Here is a 19,951-nt window from a genome sequence, read left to right as displayed (position 1 = left end):
GATCTTTTAGGTCTTTTCCAACCTTGGTGATTCTATGATTCTATGATAGACGGACTGGGTGGTCTCTCTGATGACTCCTTGTGACAGAAACTAGGGTTGAGGAAGTAGAGCACGCCTGCGCTCTGCAGAGCGTCAGCAGAAGTTAAAAAGGGCAGCTTTTGGTTTTCAGTTTTAGTGATATTAGCTGGCGATCGCTATGGCTTCATGAAAATGTTTCTGTAAGTGGAAAAGTCAGACCTGCAGCTGGGGGGTGCTGCTGGGGGGGGGTTGTTTGAGATGCTCGGTGTGGATTTTGGACACCAACATGGAATGAAGGCGGCAGTGGTGCTCACGGGGCAGCTTCTTGTTTTCTTCGTGAAAGGTACGTCTGGGTTCCTCCGGGGCGATGCTGAGCGGGGGCCGCATAGGTTGGGTCCACGTTAACTGGGGCCATGGTGCTGCAGAACGTGCTGGTGAGGAACATGCTGGTGGGGATGGCGATGGTGGTGTGCAGGAAGGATGTGTGGGGCTCGCATCCCCACCCCACGCTCTCCTTTTACTCTTCCTGTCCCCATTCTGTGCCCCAGATGTGATCTGCTGGGATATCCTGCAGTCTGATCGCTCCCCCATGGGACACCCCCCTGTCCCATCATGCTGGAAGCGAGTGAGCTGGGAGAGGAATGAGCAGAGGGAAAAGGGAAATTGAATATCGGGATGTTTTGAGCCTGTAAAGGAGTGGAAGAGGTGGGGGCTGTGACTTTCTGTTCCAGCTGCCCCAGTAGACCAGCTCTGTGCTCTCCCAGCAGCATGGGCGCAGCAGGACCAGACACACGTGAAAGGGCTTAGCGGGGGGGTGGCCTACCTCATCCCCAGCACCCAGGGCTCCTTCCAGAAAGTTGAGTGGCGCTTTGGCAAGGACCTGAAAATTGCCATCCATGAGAATGGGGAAAAGGTCCGCTACCCCAATGGCCCTTACAAGGGTCGCCTGAAACTCTTCTCCAACAACACCCTGAGGATGGACCACCTGAAGAAAACCGACAGCAACACCTACTGGGTGTATATGGAGGATGGTGCGGGCAAAGAGCACCCTGAAAGCATCCAACTGCAGGTGTATGGTGAGTTGGAGGGGTGGTCCTAGCAACCTGCAGGGAATGGGGTGGCTGTGACATCTCCCCGTCTCCTGCAGACGCGGTCCCCAAACCCACCATAAATTTCGTGGTGGATGAGAGCAACCCGGAGAGCTGCAGAGTCACCGTGAATTGCTCAGTGGGGCTGACGGATGTCACTTACGAGTGGTTGCCTCCCAAGAGGATCGCATCAAATAACGGCAGTGAGCTGTTCCTCACCTTCAGTCCCTTGATGGAAGTCTACACCTGTGTAGCCAAGAACCCCGTCTCCTCCAACAGCTCTAGGCTGATCCACAGGCATCCCTGCTCCTGGGAAGGTACTGAGTGGGACGGGTGGGAGAGAGCATTGGCTCAAGGAGTGCCCAGCAGCAGTGATATGGGGTCCCTGTGAGGCTGGAGATGGTCTCTGGGAGGTGCCCCTTTTCCCCTGGGTTGGAGGTGGAGGAGCCCCTGGGCTGATGGAGAAGTGGGGCTGTGAGCCCTATGGTGGTCCAACTTGCTGCCCCATTTCTCCCTCTACCTCCAGCTGAGTCCTCTGCTGCCACTACCTCCACCAAGACCAGCGTGCTGGTGTCCCTGGGATGTCTCCTCCTTCTCCTGCTCACTCCACCATAATGATGCATCACAGTTGATGCCTATCCTCCTTCCACTGTCACATTCCTGCTGCGGGACCAGCGTGGATACAGCACTCTGACCATTGAGAGACTGCAGTTCTCCAGGAATCCATCACAACCAGCACCCAGGACACGCAGTCCAGTGACCCATGTGCTGTGCCAACATCTCAACCTTTGCTATGCAACCGTGAATGGTTTTTCATGGGTATTCCACATCATGACAACTGTTAGAGCTGGGAGGGGTTCCAGAGAGCTGCAGCCTTCCTCCCTTAAATATCTGCCAAAGCTGTCAGTGCACCATAGGTGTTCAGCAGTGATATCCTAATCGTTGTGCCCCACATTGGGTGCCATTGGGCCACATTGGAATCTCTTGTTCCACGATGGGGTGGGGTGTTTGATTGAGATAAAGAGAAACTAACGTATGAGAACTGGCAAAGGAATGTGAGATGATACAGTATAAAAGGAATCAAGGGTAATAAACAAATGGGAGAGGGACATGGGCTTCTGACCATGCTGTGGGATGGCAGCACAGTCAGAAGGAAGTCCTTGTTTATGTCACATCCCCCCTCCTGGAAACTACATGGGAATGACCAGAGCTGATAGGATTTGTGGCTTTCAGCTCTCAGGAACCAGGAAACACAGCCCTCCCAGCTCTGACAGTTCACTGCAGGATGTTATGATATGGAATATCAATGAAAAACCATGACAGCCACAGGGACTGTCTTTCACAACGATGCTTTGAGAACACCAGCAAAACAAATCAATAAATTGATGGTTAACTGCTCAAAACCAGTCCATTCCTCAACCATAGGACATGCAGGGAGAGCTGAGCCCTTCCTGGGGGCTCCCCATGGCCTTGGGGCATCTCAGGGTCCAAAACCAGCCCCTGGGGCACCCTTGGGAGGCAGAGCAGGGGTTTCTCATTCTGAGACAGCAGCAGAGGGACTCCGTGCTGTGATGAATTAAATGGTTTCCTTTTCACTGTAGCTCTCACGTTTTTGGTGCACGCGTTTTGTCCCTCCTGCTCACTGTTCCTTTCTCTTGTTCCTTTCCTCTGGGCTGTGGTTTGATGTCGGGGACTGGGGGTGACGGGGGAGTTGTTTTTATCCCCACTGCCCTCATTGTGGACAGGAGCCATTCCACAGCAGTCCCTGGGCCACTTCCCAGAACCATCCCTAAGCACCACCTCCCGGGGGACCTTGGTGGCTCATCTGAGAACCAGGAACAAGCAGGAGTCATTCCAGCTCATGTTTAATTGGGAGGCCCAGGGTAATTCCTGGTGTGTTACAGCCCGATGCTTCCAGCACCAATGTGAGTTTGTGCAGAAATTCCCCTCTGTGATATTTTCCCAGTGCCTCACATGCTTTTCCAGCCCGGAGGCATCAGCTTGCCCTGCCTGCTGCTCAGCCAGATGCTCTCTGAGCAAGGACAACCCTGCAGGACACGGGTTGGTCCGATGTGGGTTTGGGCATAGCTTTGCTTTTAGCATCAGAAATAATTTATTGGTGACAAAAGTCATGGAGCGCTCAGAGCCCGGCTCCTCTGGAAAACGGTGGGAGGCATAAATTGCAGCTTTTATTTCATCCTGACACCTAAATGTGGTCTGTTTTAAAACAAACAGAGGAATTTGTGCTTCATGCTGCTGCCTCCGCTTTCTTCCGCAAAACAAGAGAGAAAAAGTAAGAAAAACTTGAAAAGAGTAACAGGAAAAAACCCTTCTCCCATTGTAAAGCAGCAGCGCTGAGCAGCGGCAGAGATGAATAATTCATTCCACTAAAAACACAAAAACAACCAAGATCTTCTCACCCCTTTCCAGCAATGGAACGTGCAGGCAGAGCTTTTCCAGCCTCGGTGTGTATTGAGCATTGTCCCTGCTCCATCCATGCCTCATGCAAGTCCCATCCATGTCTCACCAGTGTCCCATCCATATCCCATCCATGTCTCACCAATATCCCATCCATGTCCCATCCATGCCCCAACCATGCTGCAATTGCGTCCCATCCGTTTCACATCTAAGTATCATCCATGCCCCATCCCTACTCCATCCACATCCCATCCGAGCCCCATCCTTGTCCCACCCCCGTCCCATCCATGTCCTATCCTTGCTCCATCCACATTCATCCATGTCTCATCTGTTTCCCATGCATGTTCCATCCACATCCTGACCCTCCTCCATCCACATCCCACACATCTCATCCACATCCCATCCCTGCTCTGTTCATATCCCGTATTGCTCCATTCCATCCATATTCCACCTATGTTTCACACATATCCCACCCCTGCTCTGTTCATATCTGATGTTTCTCCATCCATAACCCATCCCTTCTCCTTCAACCAGGGAATGCCCACAGCAGTGAGGACAGCCCCTGTATGGGAGCTGTTGAATCATGGCCTGAACCTCTGATTGACCACCTGAGGCAAGCAATGAGGCAGCCACAGGAGCACAGACGAAGGCAATTCACCTGTGCTACTGGAAGGGGTAGAGCCTGGCTTCACCTCTCCTAGACCCCATTTAAGTGCTGACTGCCACTGAGCAAGAAGAATCTCTTCCTGGAGATTGCTCCTTGTGGGGAATGTTGTGAGCCTAAAGCATTGGTAAGCATTTTCCATTTATTGTCTTCCTGTTGCAATAATCTTACTTAGCCTAAGTTTCCTGGCTATTTCTTAATTATAACATCTGTATATTCATTGATTATACTGCCCCTATCCCCAGACCCCACCAGAGTTGGGGGGTTGGGTTTAAGCACTGCGGGAGCAAACTGGAGCCTCGCAGTGCTCAGGTTGAGGTTCTTGTGGGCTTTAAGGACCACCTGTGCTCCTGCTTGCAGCACAGCCTTGGAGCTGAGGCTGCAGACTGGGACCACGCTGGATCCCGTGCACCTGGAGTGGGTTAATCCCCAAATATTCACTGTTTTTCCTGCTGCGAGGTGTGGGCTGTGCTCGTGCCGCATCCTCTGCCCCAGCTGATGCTGGGCAGCCCTGGGAATCTGTTACCATACATAAAGTGAACTTGGTGCTGGCCGTTTCCTCTTCTCATAGAGAGTGAGTTAAGGGCCTGTGGCAGATGATGTACTTCTGAAGAAAGCTATAAATCGATGCTCTGGGCCCTTCATCGCTCTTCAGCGATGCGTTCAGCAGCGCTTTGAATACTTTCCACTCGAGACGGAATCATTCAGCCAAAAAAACAGGAAACGCGTGGCCCACAGCAGTGCCTCTGATCTGAGTACACCTGTTTTCATAATGAGCATGGCAGCAGATATTAACTCCACTCCAGCAGCAGCTCCGTGAGCTGAGGCACGGGCTGCAGAGCGTTGCTCTGGCTGCTCATCTCTTCTTGCTGGGTTTGGAGTACGTATATCTTTGCCATCTGCAAAATGTGTGGTTTGGATGGCTTGGGGTTTGGTAGGTATTAGAAATGGTGTGTTGTGGGCTGGGTGGGCAGGTGGATAAATGTAAATATTCATCTGGAAGACAAACGGCTCCTGACTCCAGGTGGGATGTGTGGCGCATCCCTAATGTGCTCTATAGTCAGACTGAGGGAGGAGAGAATAAAAGGTGATGAATGAACAAAGGCAGTGATGGTTGGAGCATATATGTAGTGGTGAAATACTCTGCCATGGGTTTTCACGGGGTATCACTGGTGCTTTGGGCTGGGGAGCAGGAGATGCAGGTCCTGGTGGATGTTCTCCAGGGGTCTCAGCTCTGGGTGCTGGTTGGGGGGGAGGTGGTACTCGAGCAACAGAACATCTACAGGAGCATCAGTGTGTGGGGAGGTGGACTGAGCCCCGACCCTCTTTACAGTGCCATTCCTGGAGGCAACACGCGTCCCCATGTGCTGCTGCACTGTCACCAGGCATGCAGTGAAAGGTCTGCCTGGCAAAGCAGCAGCGCAGGGCTGCCTCCTTTCTGTTGGCTCACAGTTACTAGAATACCTGCCCTCAAAATCCCCCTGGGTTTTTCTGCCTGGACAGAACTCTGAAAGTCCCATGAATGCAATTCCTGACTCAGGGGCTGCTCTGGACCCTGCACTATGCCTACGTTCTCCCAGCTGCTCCATAAGGTTGCTCCTGGCCTCTCATAACCTCCAGTCCCACATCCCAGCGATCTTCCCCCAGGGAGCATCTCTTCTCCCTGGGAGCTGCAGCTTACCAGACTGAGGGCTTTGCTACCATGTTTCAAAAAAGGCTTTTCCATTCAGTAATTAATCAGGAGCTTAACCGCTGTGCTCCATGCCACTGAGAAAATGCAGCCTCCAGCTTCATGCTGGGATTTGCTGCGTTCCTGTGCAATAGCAGCCACTCTGCATGGCTGGGTCGGCATCCCGGAGATGTAATTCACAGGGACAGCACTGAAGCTGCTGTATTTCATGCCATGGAGGGAGAAAAAAATAAGCAGTGGCAAGGACTTGTGCTGGGGGAGGGAAGCAGTTTCTGTGTGTTCAGTTGAGGATTTAGTGGATGTGTTGTAGTAAAAGCAGATAGGGATATTATCTGTGCCAAGACTATCCTGCTCTGTGTTCTTCCCTTCTGGGATGAGCCCTTGCTCCATTGGAAAGAAGAGGGCAGGAGACATGAGGGTGATGTGGCACAGTTCCTTTCCACGCTCTGTCGGTGAGCAGTGCTGAGCTGGTGTCATCCCCACACTGTTTCCTACGAAAACAAGCCCACGGCTCACGGGGGCTGCAGGCAACTATGAATCATGGTCACAACCAGAGGCAACCCACGAGCAACCCAGGGCTGATTGGTGACCAAAGTGCATTGGTGTGCACCAGGTACCACTGCCACTGGTGGTGCTCAGACACCCTCGGGGCACGCAGGGGTTGCTGGAGTGTGGGGCCACTGTCACTGGGGCAGGATGTGGTGCCCAACCCAGAGCTCGGGCTGAAAACACAATGAGGCACCTCAGTAGAGAGACGAGCAGATCATTGCACAGGGGTTGACATGAGATTACCAGGGCAATCCCAGCACTGTCCCCTGCTCATGCAGCTCTGTAACCAGAGGGGTCACAGCTCCTCCAGGCTCTTCCCACACATCTCTGCTCTCCTTCCAGGCTTAGGCTGTGGGACGATGGAGACAGTGCTTGGCAACCTGGGGAAGGCAACAGTCCTGGGGATCCTCCCCTTACTTCCAGAATCTCACCCAGCACTTTGGAACAGTCACATGGAAGAGGAGTGTGGAAAACCCACTAAGCAAGGAATACTTGTGCACATACTACAAAGGTAACTACACCAACGACAAGCTGGGACAGATTCTCTTCCACCCAACTTCTCACTGGAGATCCTCAGCACCCAATGGCTTGACCAGCAGCTCTGTGAATACTCTGTCACCACGGAAGCGGGGGAGAAAAACCAGCAGATCCGACTGGTGGCGTATGGTGAGACACATTGCATGGATGGGATGGTGGGAGCTTTGGGCTGAGAGGTGGCGGTGAGCCCAAGACCCTTTTCCAGAACCTTCTAGTGAAGGCAGACCTCAGCCTTGTTTCCAGAGCCTCTGGCAGGATTGGGACTGGAGCAGCACCTCCAGGTGATGGCAGGAGGGCTTGATAGGATTTCTCAACCTTTATCCCTTCTCTCCATCCAGAACCCATGTCTGATCCCAGCATCCACATCCTCGACTGGATGCTGGCCAATGACAGCAGCACGGTTACCCTCAACTGCACAGCAGCACAAGGGGACAACGTGTCCTGCAGCTGGGCCAGCTCTGAGGCCAGCACCTCGTCGCTCTGCACCCACAACGGCAGCCTCCTGCTGCTCTCCTCCGACCCCACCAACAGCACCCTGCCTCGCGCCTGCACTGCCAGCAACCCTGTCAGCCGCCGCACCGCCGCCCTCCACTCCTCCATCTGCAGATCCAAGGAGCAAGGTGAGCCCCCAGGGGTGCAGCAGCCCTGGTTCCATTCTCTCCCCCACCCTCAGCCCCGTGGGGGATTTTTTCACACTGCTTTCTTCACCTCGAAGGAACCTTTGGCAGGAAAAGAAGCCACAGCACCTCTGTGGGCTGCATGGCCGTTCCCATAAGCGCCGAGCTGTGCTCGCTGCGCCCCGCTGCACCAGGCCCATTTGAAACGCATGAGATTTGCACACCAGGAGAGCTGGGGATGATGAGAACCTCAACTTCCCCCATGGGGCTCTTGAGGCCAACATCATGCTCTCTGTCATTGGGTTTTTCTTGCCCTCCCTTGTGACGTGGGGACTTTTGCTGTGGCTGTGTGATGCAGTGGCTGCCCCTCACCCTGGGGACACAGCGGTGACACCACCTCTTTGTCCCCCACCCACGTGGGGCTCTCTCAATGCCTTGTGCCCAGCAAAGGTCCCCACATCATCTCTAGGTCTCACTAAAGAGGGGAAGATGCTGATACGAGGTGCTGCAAGGCGCATTTCCCAGCACTGGGTCGCTCCAAACCTTACACACGCAGGGATGCCCCTGTAACACTTACATGTGTGGCAGCCTCTGTCCCTTCAGGAGGACTTGGAGGTGCAGAGCTCTGCCCCTGGGCTCCCCACAAAGCCTCCAGAGAAGTGTCAGAGCCTCATCCGCCCCTCAGTGACATTTTTATGCTGGCCGTTGCGTTTTGAAGCTGACTATAAAGAGTTCAGCTCAAAAAAAAAAAAAAGAGAGAAAAAAAAAAAAAAAAGGCATTTCCTGCTCCTTGTTATCGTTCTCTGAAATCCTCAGCCCCATAAATAGGCAAGAAGGTACAGGGAGGGGTGGGGTTAACGATGAGCTCTCTCTGCTGGATGCTGACCCTCGCTCTCTCTGAGCCACAGGCAGCTGGAGGACAGGGATGCTGGTGGTGCTGCCCATAATGATCCTGATGGTGCTTGCTGGGGCCTTCGCTGTGGCCTATGTGGCTGCAAACATGAGTGAGTGCAGGGCGTGAAGGTTTAGCGGTGACAGGAGCAGCTCACAGCTCCCCGAGGCTTGTGTTGGGGTACCCTGCTCCCATGGGTGGAAGGCTGAGTGGGTCCTGCTTCTTTTTAAGCATCGGGTAACAGACAGGAAGGAAAGCAGCTTTAAAAAAAAGAAGAAGAAAAAAAAAAGACATAGATACCTGCTTTGCCTAGTATGTGACCTGAAGGGCTTTGTGCGGATGCTGCGCTTCTCTGATGATATCACACAGCTTCAAGGAGAAACGTGTGATCTCAGCCCAAGCTCAAGAGAGCAACATCCCTGCAGAACGCCCTGGTGAGGGTGAACACCCTGAACAGTGACAAATTCACCAAGCTAATGAGCCCGTAGCCAAACAGCTGCGTCAGGGTTGGATGCAACATGGGAAACCACTGGGAACCTCATGGGGGGAGAAGTATGGGGTCAGGAGGGGTCCTGCTGCTCCCCCCATCCCCGTGGTGACTTTGCTGTGTTCCTGGTGCAGGACAACCAAGGGAGCAGTTGCCTCTGGCTGAGGACAGCACAGTGCACATCATCTACTCTGAGGTGCAGCGGGTGGAGGTGAGTGAGCCCTGTAGGGTGCAATGCCCCAGAGCTGTGTCCTTGCAGCTCTATGGGCGGTGAGGTTGGAGCACAGGGTGCCAATGCAGCCTTGCAACAGGGGACAGTGAGGTCATACCCACTCAGAAGTGGGGTGGCTGTGGGCTCCCCAAGTGTCACCTCCAGCAGGGCTGCTTTACTCTGGGATTGTTCTGGGTGCTGCAATCTCCACAGCCCTCAGCATCCCAAGGTGGCTCTGGGGATAACTCTATCAGGAGGCCTTGTAGTGCTGGAGGAAGAGGAGAGCAGCAAGCTGGCTGCTATTGCTCACTTTCTGCTCCCTGTACAGAAGCTCAAGTCCCCCTGCAGCCCCCTGGGCACTGATCACCCCACCTGCACCACCACTTATGCTGCAGCCACTGGCACATCCCTGGCCCCACACAGCTCTCAGGTAAGTGGAAAGGGGTTGAGGTGGATCTGAGCACCTCGCTCACCCTCACTTTGCCTTGCAGAGCCCCAACACGGAGCCTGTGCCATGATGCTGCCCATCAGCTGAGGCTCCCCGCGGGGCAGGACCCGGCTCCGCCACCGCACCCTGCATCCAAACCCAGCATCCCTGCAGGGGACTTTGCCCATCCCTGCGGAAATGGGACACGCTGCTCCTGGCCCCAAAGCATCGCGCTGATGATCGCTGGAGCAACGCGAATGGCCAAAGGAAGGAAAGAAAGCAAAGAGAGCAGCGCCGGGACAGGACGAGACAACAGCAGCGCTCGGAGGGACGGACTCGCCAGGGGGAGCCCATAGGGGACAACGTGGACTGCCGAACTACAGAAGAAAAAGAAAACCAACGAATCAGAAGGTGCCCCGTAGGAGGTTTCGAGGTGTCACAGCGAGGAGCCCCCGCAGCTCTCCCAGCTCTCCCGTGGCCGTGGGAAGCGCCGCATCGCTTCTCCATCCCCTGGGCCGGGTGTCCGGCTGAGTTTAGGGGTATGGGCAGCTCTGTGTGCCCACCATGTACAGCACCAGGACAAGGGGTGGTTCAGGGCTGTCGGCTCTTTCCAACTGTGCTGCTGCTGGGCTCAGGCAGCACGGCCGATCTCACCTGCTAGAGAAAATAAAGCTATGGGGAAATCTTTCAGGAAGGCTTGTGAAAGAGCACGCAAGGGTTGCAGCTGGGTAAGGCTCCGGGGGGAAAGAACTGCATTTCTACACATCTCAAGCTTCCTCTTCCCATTACTTCAGCAAAAAATCAGCTGAGCTGCTTTCTTGGGAGGTCTGCAAAGATGCTGCTTCCCCAGGAGCACATCCTCATAACTCCTTCTTTGTCTTGTCCTCCACCAGCATGGGACAAAGAAGGAGCTTCCCTTAAGGGCTTGGTAACTATTTCTGTCTTGAGCAATGATAACTTGCATGCACCTTGTGCTGAAAAAGTGCCTGCATTACCCACAGGAGAAGCTGATCACATCCGCTGCTCCTGCTCACCCTCCCATGGCTCAGCACTGGGGAGGAGAGCAACAGCTGAGCCTGTTCCTTCACCCCAGCAGAGGAATCATCACAAGTTCGAAGCCAGACATCCCCATCTGGCCTTGCACACTTCCCTCCAATTTTGATATGATGCCAGCGTCAGACCGCTTCCCAAAATAAGCCAAATTGGGGAAGTGGCTGCTGTGTTTCAGCTGACCCTCTGCTGTCCAGCCTGGCACAGCCATCCATGCCCTCAGCACCATGTGAGTCCTCCCTCTCCATCCCTGGGAAGTCTGCAGAGCTGTGCTGCTGCTGTAAGGATCACCGCCAGATGTGCTCACAGAGCAGTTTGTGCAGGTGGACAGCTTGGCTCTCATCTCCCTCACACTGCATACCCCAGTGATGGAGGTCCAGGAGCACCAGCATGCTGCTGGGTGTGACACTGCTCACACACATGATCATGTCTTGTGTCACTGCTGCCACGCTCTGCCTGGAGGCTTCTCACCTTTGGTTTTCATTCCATGTGCCCTACGGGATTTTCTTGCACCTCAACCCTCTTTGCAATGGGAACATCAAGTTGAAGTGATGGGGGGAAGGAAATCCGTGGGTTAAACTGCAATGCTCTCTTCTCTGGGCTACAGGGACCAGCCTGAGCAAAGCCAGAAGCAGAGCAGCCGGCACTGCAACCTGTGGGTTCTGCTTTGAAAGCTTTTGAACCTTCTGGATCAGGGCCTAAGATCACCAGGAACACCTGGAAACCCTCTGAGAAACAGAATTGAGCTTAAGCAGAAGGACCTGCAGGTGGGCAGTGAAATGCCTGCGAGGTGTGGTTAATGCAGAAACCCCCCAAGCACCCTATCACCGAAAAGCAGGCCCAGGGGAGACCTTATGACTCCCATTCTCTACAAGGAGGATGTAGCGTGGATGGGGGTTGGTCTCTTCACCCAGAAAACAGCGATGAGATGATGACAGGTGATGGCCTCAAGCTGCGCCAGCCGGGAGCAGCGGTGGCTGCCGTCCCTACATGGAGATGGCAGCCACCAGGGGGACCATGCGCACCTCCATCCATCGGTGCTCACCGGTGTTCTCAGCAGGGCAGAGAGCAGCTGGGAGCCGGGCTTCACCCAGATCTGGCCCCGAAATACACCGCTCCCCATTGACTGCTCCGTTCTTTCCCAGCCTACCAAAAAGTGCACACACTATGGGAAGTTCCATCACGCATCTCTTGCAAGCTTGCTGGGCTCGGAAGAATTCCATTATCACACATGCCTTCCTTAGGGATGGCATTTGGGGTGAGCCCAAATGGGGTTGGATGCAGAGGGTGGCATCAGAATGGACTTTAGGAACAATTCCTTTTCCAAAGGAGTGGTGATGCATTGGTCCAGGGGGGCGTCACCATCTTTTGAGTTTTCCCAGCACAGTGGGGATGTGTTGGAGCTGGGCTGATGTGAGAGTTCTGTTTCTGATGATTCTGTCATACTCTCACTTCGTTTTGTCATTGCAAGCAGTGGTTCTTATATGAGCAGAGCACACCCAGCTATGCTGTGAGGTCAGCTGGACGTATTTTGATGCCTGTTGCTCACCTTCCACCTCCAGTAAGCAAGCAGGGGTGAGATGTGCGCTTCCCTCGTGGATGGGAGGGAGGGTGGGATCCTGAAGCCAGGGTTGGTTTGGGAACACCCAGGAGAACAGAGTTCTGGCAGCTCTGTCTCATGCAGAGCCATCAGCACACAGTGCAGTGCCTTCTGTGAGGACAGATGTTGTTTTTTAGCTTATTATTAGGGCTTTGCTGTGCTGTCCCAAAGCAGTTGGGCAGATCCCAGATCTTGTCCTGATCCCACCGCAGATAATGATGAGTGCCAGCTCCCAGCTCCAGCCTTGCCACCACGCTGCTGCTCTCTGCATCCTTCTGCAGCCCTCCTGTGTTGAGCTCGGGGTCTTTTCCCTGTTGCCACCCATGAGCTGCTTCAGAATTTTCAGTACCTCCAGCTCTCACGGTTTCATTATGGGGTATTTAGGTCTGGTTCTGAAAATGAAGCACAGCTTTCTGGCTGATTTCCAAGCTGCCACGAACACTGGGAAGACCTGTGTGTCTCATTATGTCCTGGGCACAGAAGTAAACCTGAGAGAAGTGCAGAAGGGAAAATCACATGAATTCCCAATCAGCATTGGAGAGCCAGGAGAGGTCCCTGAGTCCTGCTGGGGTCCTGGCTTTCGCCAGGTGCTGGCTCACGATGGGGTTTGCTCCCCTGCAGGACGGAGATGCTCTTTGTAATCAGAAACCCATGCTTCATGTAGGGTCTGCAGCTGGCTGTGACACTTGCAGGGGCAACGGGGTGCAGCTGTGATGCTGGTGGTGACTCCATGCCCTTGTTATCAGCCTGGACAGGGAACTGAAGGACATGCATCATGCAGCAGCACTTCCATCCCTTCCATCCTTATCTCCCCCACCAACACTTCCCCATGGCCAGGGCAGCTTGTCCTTGGAGCCTTCACCAGGGAAGGGGTGTGGGCAAAGCTGCCTTTGCTTGGCTTCAAAAATGAGCATTGGAGAGAGAACGCCTCCTGGTGCCAAGATCCATTCTTCCCAAGCTGCAGGGGGGAAAGAAGCTCCACTCCAGGTTCAAGCAAGGCAGAAGGGATTTAAAATGGAAGTAGGAAAGATAACAGGACAGTGTCTTCTCCCTCCTCAGAAGAGGGAAGTGTCAAATTCAAGGCAGAGGCCACCTGCTTTCCACAGGCTCCTTTAGGTGAACTTGGCCATCTCATCTGCCATGTAGAGGGAACCTGCTCGACTTCTCCAAGCTGATCCCAATTCCTCCTTGCGCTTTTGCTTCACCCCTTGCATGTTCCTGGTGCAGCCATGTACTTAGGGGATGTGAAAGCACAAACAGCAAGAAGGGGCTCAGGGAACAAAGATCCATCCCCTAGGGTGGAGGGCTCCACAAGCAGCACCCTAGAGCCCTGCACCCCTCCTCTGGTCTCAGCTGGGTTTTTCTACTCAGCAATGGGATGGACGTAGCCAGGGCAGAGGGCAAGTCTGTCACATTCCACCTTCAGAACCTGATAGGAGAATACTTGACCTGGAGCTTCCGTGATGAACCCATATTGGTCATCAGATTGGGGGCATGTCCTAAACTCGTGTTTTCTGACAAATCCTTTGTGTTCTGCGTGGCCTTTCCCAACAACAGCAGCTCACCATCTAGCAGCTGAGGAGGAGTGGCACCTACTTAACAAAAAACAACGAGGTCAAAGTGAACTTCACCCTGCATGTGTACCATGAGTGTTTTTTGCTTCTGGCCCCAGGCTGGAAGTGGGGTGGGGGAATTTGCTGACAGCCCCTTCACTTCTCACAGGTGAGCTGCTGGAGCTGATGGTGAGCTGCACCGGGTGGAACTGCAATTCACTGTGGACCCCCCCAGGGGGCAGTTCCTTCTTTTGGAGCTACAACGATCAGCCAGACAGACAGGGATCTGAGTGGTGGTGGTGATGGAGAGGCAGAAGAACCCTGCAGATCTGGACCACCTGCACAGCACAGAACCCCGTCAGCAGCTGCAACGCCACTGTCTTTCCCTCTGCCCTTTGTGCAGGTGAGAGCTCTCAAAGGATGCACACGTGGGGGATGCTGGGGATGTGCTGGGGATGTGCTGGGGACAGGACACATCCTGCAAAAGGTCCCCAGTCAGGGGCTTTATCGAAGCATTCATTTCTCTCCTCTCTTCCCTGTTCTCTCCCCCACCCCATCAGAAAGCACAGCCTGCATCCCTGCTCTGGTGAGCTGCCATCTGTCTGCATCTGGTCCCCAAATGTCACAGGGTCCCCAAGGCACCACTGCCATTGCCATGCTGCCCCAAATCCATGCTGGAGACTGGGGAATCTGAGGCCAGAGCAGTTTACCTCTTCCTACAGCTCCTGGGGGATATCCAGGCTTTCTGAGCAGCTTCAGCATCATTCACTCTTTTTGCCACTGGAAAATCAAGAGGAGAGGTCTGGGTTGCCCCACAACTGTCCCAGAGTGGAATGGGGGTGTGCAGCAGGGAGGCAGAGCTGGGGGGAGCAGTGGTGCAAGGTAGGAAGGGTTTAGCAGGGTTTGAAGCATCCCTGCTCTGATGTTGAGCAGAGGTGCTTTGGGATGTGCCTGGCATATCCCTTTGTCGTTACCAGGACCTCCTTCTCTTCCCAACAGCCACAGTCATCATAGCAGGATTGATGATTGGATTGCTCTTACTCTTGGCTATCATCATTACCACTGTTAAATTAAAAGGTAAGGTGCAGGTCCACAGCTCCCTGCCTGGCAGTGTGTGGGCTGCTGCTAACAGGAGCCCCGTGTCACTTCTCCCCAGGCAGGAGCAGCCATGACCTATCTGGTTCCTGCAGCTCCAAGAGCAGGTAGGATTCCTGTCTCCCTCAGCCTCCTTCCTTGTTTATTCATGAGATCTGGAGGAAAACCATCCATCACCACACCTTGGGAGTGTAGTTGTTCTGAGAGCTCCAGATGCTTTCACCCCTTTTGTCCTTGTGATCCCAGTGTTGGTTCCTAGTCGTGCTTCAGCTTGCAAGCCCCCAGTGTTCCCGATGCCTTCACCCTGCATGCACAGTGACAAGGAAAGTTTGCCTATGGTCCTTTTTTGGAGACCTTTGTGCCCTCCCCATGAGGAGGCGCAAAGACCAGAGCCATGAGGGCATCTCCAAAGCTTGAGGGACTCTGGGGACAGGAGGGATCCAGGCAGGGTGCAGAGAAGTCGAGCAGCAAGATGGCTGTGCCCCATCCAGAAAGAGAAATGAGCCCCTGCAGCACCTGCCCAAGCTGAGCATCCCCTGCCTGCAACAGCTGCCCAAAACTCATGCTGCCTGGATTCTTTGCTTTTGGGGGCTTTGCAGAAACCTTTGCATCAGTTCCACCAGATGCTGAGGCTCAGGGTCCACATCCAGCACTGAACTGGGTGCTGTTCAATGCTACGGGATCAACTGTTGTTTCCACCTCCCTGGCATCCAGGGCCGTTCAGTGGTGGATGTGCCACGCACATCACTGCCACAGCTGTGTGCTGATTCTGAGAAGGGATCTTGTGGACCTCTGTAATGTGCATGTTTTGTTCTTTCCATGAGCTGAAATAGAGCTGATGTAAACAGGGGAGCTCCTGCATGAGTGGGTTGTGCAGGCACATCCAGCACCTGGAGTAAGGGTTTCTCCTGGCTGTTGTTTGTGGTCCAGCCCGTCGTGGCAAACAGCAAAACGCTGCACAAACAGAAGTCCATGTGGCTGTTTCAGATGGTAGAAACTGAAAATCTGACCCCAAACCCCAAATAAAGGATGTAAACCCACTCTCCTTCTCTGTTTGATGTGCTGACACCCATGCTTTCTGAAATGGTACTTAAAATGGAGAAGAAAAAGCATGAAAGCAGCCGTGGATCCTGCACAAAAATAAAAAGCTGATTGTCATGGCAAGTTGCTTTAGCTGCCTTTGGCTGCAGGTGCATGGCTGTGGTTTTGCATGGGATCCCTGCAGCCCTCGGCGAGGAGAATCCCAGTGGTGCAGCAGTGATGCTGCTGCCCTAACTGTGTGTCTTTGCAGGGGCTGCAGCAGAATACATGACGGTGTATGCTGAGGTGGGTGCTGTTCAGCAGGTGAGTCCATCCCTGTCCTTTTTGTGCATGGCAGGATGGGTCTGCACAGCCCCAGGGTGGGGACAGCACAGGGGATGTGTGGTGGGGACACAGAGGTAGGACAGCCCCAACTTCAATTGCTGCTTCCTCCTGGAAACTCAATGGGGGACAGCATCAGCCACCTGCCTGCGCTTCCCCTGTGCCACCAGGGACCACCTGGGATGTGTTCCTTCCCACTGAGCTCAGGGGGCCTAGAGTCATGGTGCTGTGCCCATTCTGTGCCCTGAAAACATTTAAATAACATTTTCCACAGATGCACGCATGGAATTTCCCTCAGGCACGGAAAGGTGACCCAAAGAAGTCGCCAGCCTCAGGGATGGTGACCTTCAAAACCACTTATGCCACCGTTCAAGACATAGCCCAGGGTGGGTTGATGCTCGTGGGCATCTCTGGGTGCTGAAACCCTGAGACCCTGTGTCTGGGCCACAGTTGGATGGAGCAGCTCATCCCATGGCAGCATCACAGTGCCTTGATGCAGAGAGGCATGGGATGGCACAGCTCCCAGGAGCCAAAGCAAAGCTTTGTCTGTTTGCAGTTGCAGACAGGTGATTAGAAGATGAGCAGCAGCATGCTGGCGTGCTGGGAGCAAGAGAAAAGCCTTTACTTGATGGTCGTTGAGCTGCATCCCATGGCACAGCCCTGCAGTGCCCACAGTGCCTGCTGAGAGCATTGGATCCACTCCCTGCCGCTGGGGAGCCGTCCCCATCACGGACACAATGCTCATCTGGGACAAGAGATCTGATGCCGTGTTGCCATCTGGGTGAGATTTGGGATCCTATATCTGTGTTCTGTGGCCACACCAAGGGACATGGACCAAAGCTGTGGCTGCACACCCAGCCCTGCCCTGCAGAGACGTTGCTCCTGGGATGCTCCTGCAGCGAGAAGCCTCAGCAGAGGCTGTGCAGAGGGATGGGAGGGTTCAATGAGACTCTTCAGCCACTTTTTTTTTTTTTGCTTTTTAACTTGCTGAATACTTTACTGCTTCGGTTACTGTGCAAAGAAAGTAAAAATAACACTTTGCAAAATGTGGTAGAAAACCAAGTGTGAGAACACGCACCTCTGCCGTGCACTGAGTTTCCACAGCACCGCTTGCAGCGACCTCACAGCCCCCATCGCTACACCCAGCATTGCTCTGTGCTGCAGTTCAGCTATGTGTGGTCCTGCAGGAGATGGTGCAAGGCTGCACTGGGAGGGAGGGGGGTTCGATCTCAGCGGAAAACGTGACAGGGAATGTGGCCTGGTGCCATTCTGCACAACTCCTTTTATATACTGGTATGTGAAGCACTGGAGCTTTGTTGCAAGCAGCTCTGAACCCCCCCTGAGCAGCCCCCAGCCTTTAGATCCTGCATGGGGAGCACAGCTGGGGCTGCTCCTGAGCAATGGCTGGGCTGCAAGGGGGGAATGTGTTGCTTTGCATTGTCCCAGTGCCCCTCGACATCCATTTCCAGACGGACACATCTTCCCACGTGCTGCTTCCCCTGCTCTTTGTCTTGTCTGCACGGATACTGAATAATTCAGGGATGGAACCGGAGATCCTTTGAAGTGCCTGGCACAGGAGAGCCCTCTAGGAACTGCCAGAATAGAAATGCAAGACACATCTGAGCTCCATTTCTTTCTGCTTCTTTTTTTTTTTTTTTGATGAAAAGCATCTTATTGACAAACCCACGGTGCGTTTTCTGCATTTTCACAGCATGGTCATACACGGTTCATTTTTCTGTTTCTTGGATTCGTACCCATCAATTAAAAACAGATTTAATGCTCTGTGGATCACGTTTATCCAAAGGGTTCCATCTGTGTGGCACCAAATCTGTCCCAGCCCTCTGCTGCCGGATGGGGCTGTGCACAATGTAGTGGCACCGAGGCATCGCCACCTCCATCGCCCTCTCTCCACTGCCCCATCACAGCTCCAGAAATGCCCCCGGGGATAATTTTAGGCCATGAATCACCCTGTGATGTTGCCGACACCTTCGTGCTCACAGAAAGCCGTTGGCGGGGCAAAAAAGGGGAAGGAAGGCACTGCGGGGCCACAGGGGAGGGGCTCTCAGGAAAGGATGGAGGCGAAAGGAGCGGGGCTCGGGGGACTCTGCCTTGCTGTGCTCTGTGTGGGTGTTGGTGAGTGAGACTGGGGGTCGGGGGCTGCTCCAAAACCCAGGGTGAGGTGGGAAGAGGAAGAGGAGGAAGTGGGAGAAGAGTGGGTGGTGTGGTGTGAAGGCAGCAGGTGTGACGCCCGGCACGCAGAGCGACGCTGCAAAGCCAGGCTGCAGGAAGCCAAACTGCGAGCTCAGTCTTTGCTTTGATCGCTGTCCTCAGCCCTTTGCACATCTCTGGGGCTCTCTGCATGCTCCCATGCTGTCCTGGCCCTATTGCACACCAGAGTGCAGCCATCCCCACTAACAGCTTTCCTGCCTCCAGTGGCTGCGTCACCGTGAGCGCATGGCCACGATGTCCCCACTGCTGCAATGTGTCACTGGGCACGCTCAGCCTGCTGGGAAACATCCTGCACACCCCGGCCAGAGGTGTAAAGCCTTGCGGTACAACCACTCTCACACTTTCCCTGCCAGCACAATGCTGGTGGCTCCAAAAATCCCCCGGTGTCATTTCCCCACTATGCACAGCCCCCACTGCAGTGCCGCTCTCATTAGCGCCTTCTTCGTTAGCGAGCAGTTGGGAGATTTGAACCGCTCTCACCGTGAGCTCCTGACATTTGAAAGTGCAGTGTTGGTGTTGCTGAGGCTATTCAGCCCTAATGTGAATTAATGAACTTTGTTCTTAGCACTCGCCCTCAAGGGAGAAGATCAGGGGGACAACAACATCACCCAGCACAGTGATATCTCGGAGGCTATGGGAGCTCCCACCACAGCCACCAGGGATGTGAGTGGGATGACAACGAGACCAGTGGGCTTCCCCAGCCCCTCTGATGCTGGGAACCTCACCACCATCACTGTGCCACAGCAAGCAGATGCCCCAGGGAACCAAACCCGTGAGTCTCATGAAGAAGAGACATGGCTCGGGGATGCACCACTGCCCTGGAGGGTCCTGCAGGCCCCAGAGACACTGGTGCTCTGTTTTGGGCAAGGAGCCCTCAGCTCTTGTCTCTTCCCATAGGAAATGAATCGGGCTTCCCCATCAGGTATTGGTCCCCCATCATTTTTGTGGTCTTTGCTCTGCTCGTGCTCTTCTTCACCTACCGCAGGACCAAAGGCGACGGTGAGTTGCTGTGCTGGGGTACCAGCACCACCCAGCCTCCACAGGAAAGGGTGTTGGCAACCTCAGAGCACCCAAGAGCAACACAGAAACGCTGCAAAGCATCGCCTCCCCTTGCACGGCTCAGTTCTGCTCAGTTTGGCACCTTTTGGGCCACCCTGGGCCAGCTTCGGTCTCAACACAGAGCCAAGCAAACCCCAAACTTTTCCCAGCTCATCTCAGAAGGAGCTGCCTGGTTTTTCAGTTCTTTTTCAGCCTCCTTATTGTAACATGTGTCTGCCCTCTCCCACAGGGTCACAAGAGCCAACCACCTCCATCAGTGACTTTTCAGGTGAGATTTTTCAGCTGCTTTCTTGCTGGACCATCCTTTATTCACTCCTACTGCTTGAATTCACCTCCACTCATTGCATTGCAGACGAAGCCGCCCCAGAAAACGACACAGCTTTGATTGCTCCTCCTGCCCAGGTG

At 54.1% G+C, this 19,951-nt stretch overlaps 2 protein-coding genes and 1 pseudogene across 2 annotated transcripts; all 3 read left to right on the top strand.

The window, feature by feature from the left end:
- The first annotated feature begins 68 nt into the window (after positions 1-68).
- LOC122192960 (SLAM family member 8-like) lies at positions 69-2,706 on the top strand. Its single transcript, XM_042893660.1, has 4 exons — positions 69-361; positions 786-1,094; positions 1,166-1,423; positions 1,633-2,706. Exons 1-4 carry the CDS (start codon positions 277-279, stop codon positions 1,719-1,721), a joined length of 741 nt encoding a protein of 246 aa, XP_042749594.1. The 5' UTR covers positions 69-276; the 3' UTR covers positions 1,722-2,706.
- A 3,914-nt stretch (positions 2,707-6,620) lies between these two features.
- On the top strand, positions 6,621-10,286 carry LOC122192959 (signaling lymphocytic activation molecule-like). Its single transcript, XM_042893659.1, is given in 7 exon segments — positions 6,621-6,834; positions 6,836-6,977; positions 6,980-7,093; positions 7,303-7,584; positions 8,490-8,585; positions 9,095-9,171; positions 9,500-10,286. Coding segments are annotated over 7 exon segments (1,017 nt in total). The 5' UTR covers positions 6,621-6,660; the 3' UTR covers positions 9,632-10,286.
- A 3,189-nt stretch (positions 10,287-13,475) lies between these two features.
- Positions 13,476-16,679, top strand: LOC122192953 (annotated as a pseudogene).
- The last annotated feature ends 3,272 nt before the right edge of the window (positions 16,680-19,951 follow it).

Source organism: Lagopus leucura, unplaced genomic scaffold, assembly GCF_019238085.1.
Source record: "Lagopus leucura isolate 7727_CA_CO unplaced genomic scaffold, USGS_WTPT01 236-2_obj-0_obj, whole genome shotgun sequence".
In the NCBI taxonomy this organism is placed as follows: Eukaryota; Metazoa; Chordata; class Aves; order Galliformes; family Phasianidae; genus Lagopus; species Lagopus leucura.
This window is presented reverse-complemented; position numbering and strand designations above follow the sequence as displayed.

Excerpts from the sequence above, each read along its gene's own strand:
- LOC122192960 (XM_042893660.1), top strand. The coding sequence starts at position 277 with ATGCTCGGTGTGGATTTTGGACACCAACATGGAATGAAGGCGGCAGTG. Across the intron at positions 362-785 it reads TCTTGTTTTCTTCGTGAAAG|CATGGGCGCAGCAGGACCAG; the intron begins GTACGTCTGGGT and ends CTCTCCCAGCAG. Across the intron at positions 1,424-1,632 it reads GCATCCCTGCTCCTGGGAAG|CTGAGTCCTCTGCTGCCACT; the intron begins GTACTGAGTGGG and ends CTCTACCTCCAG.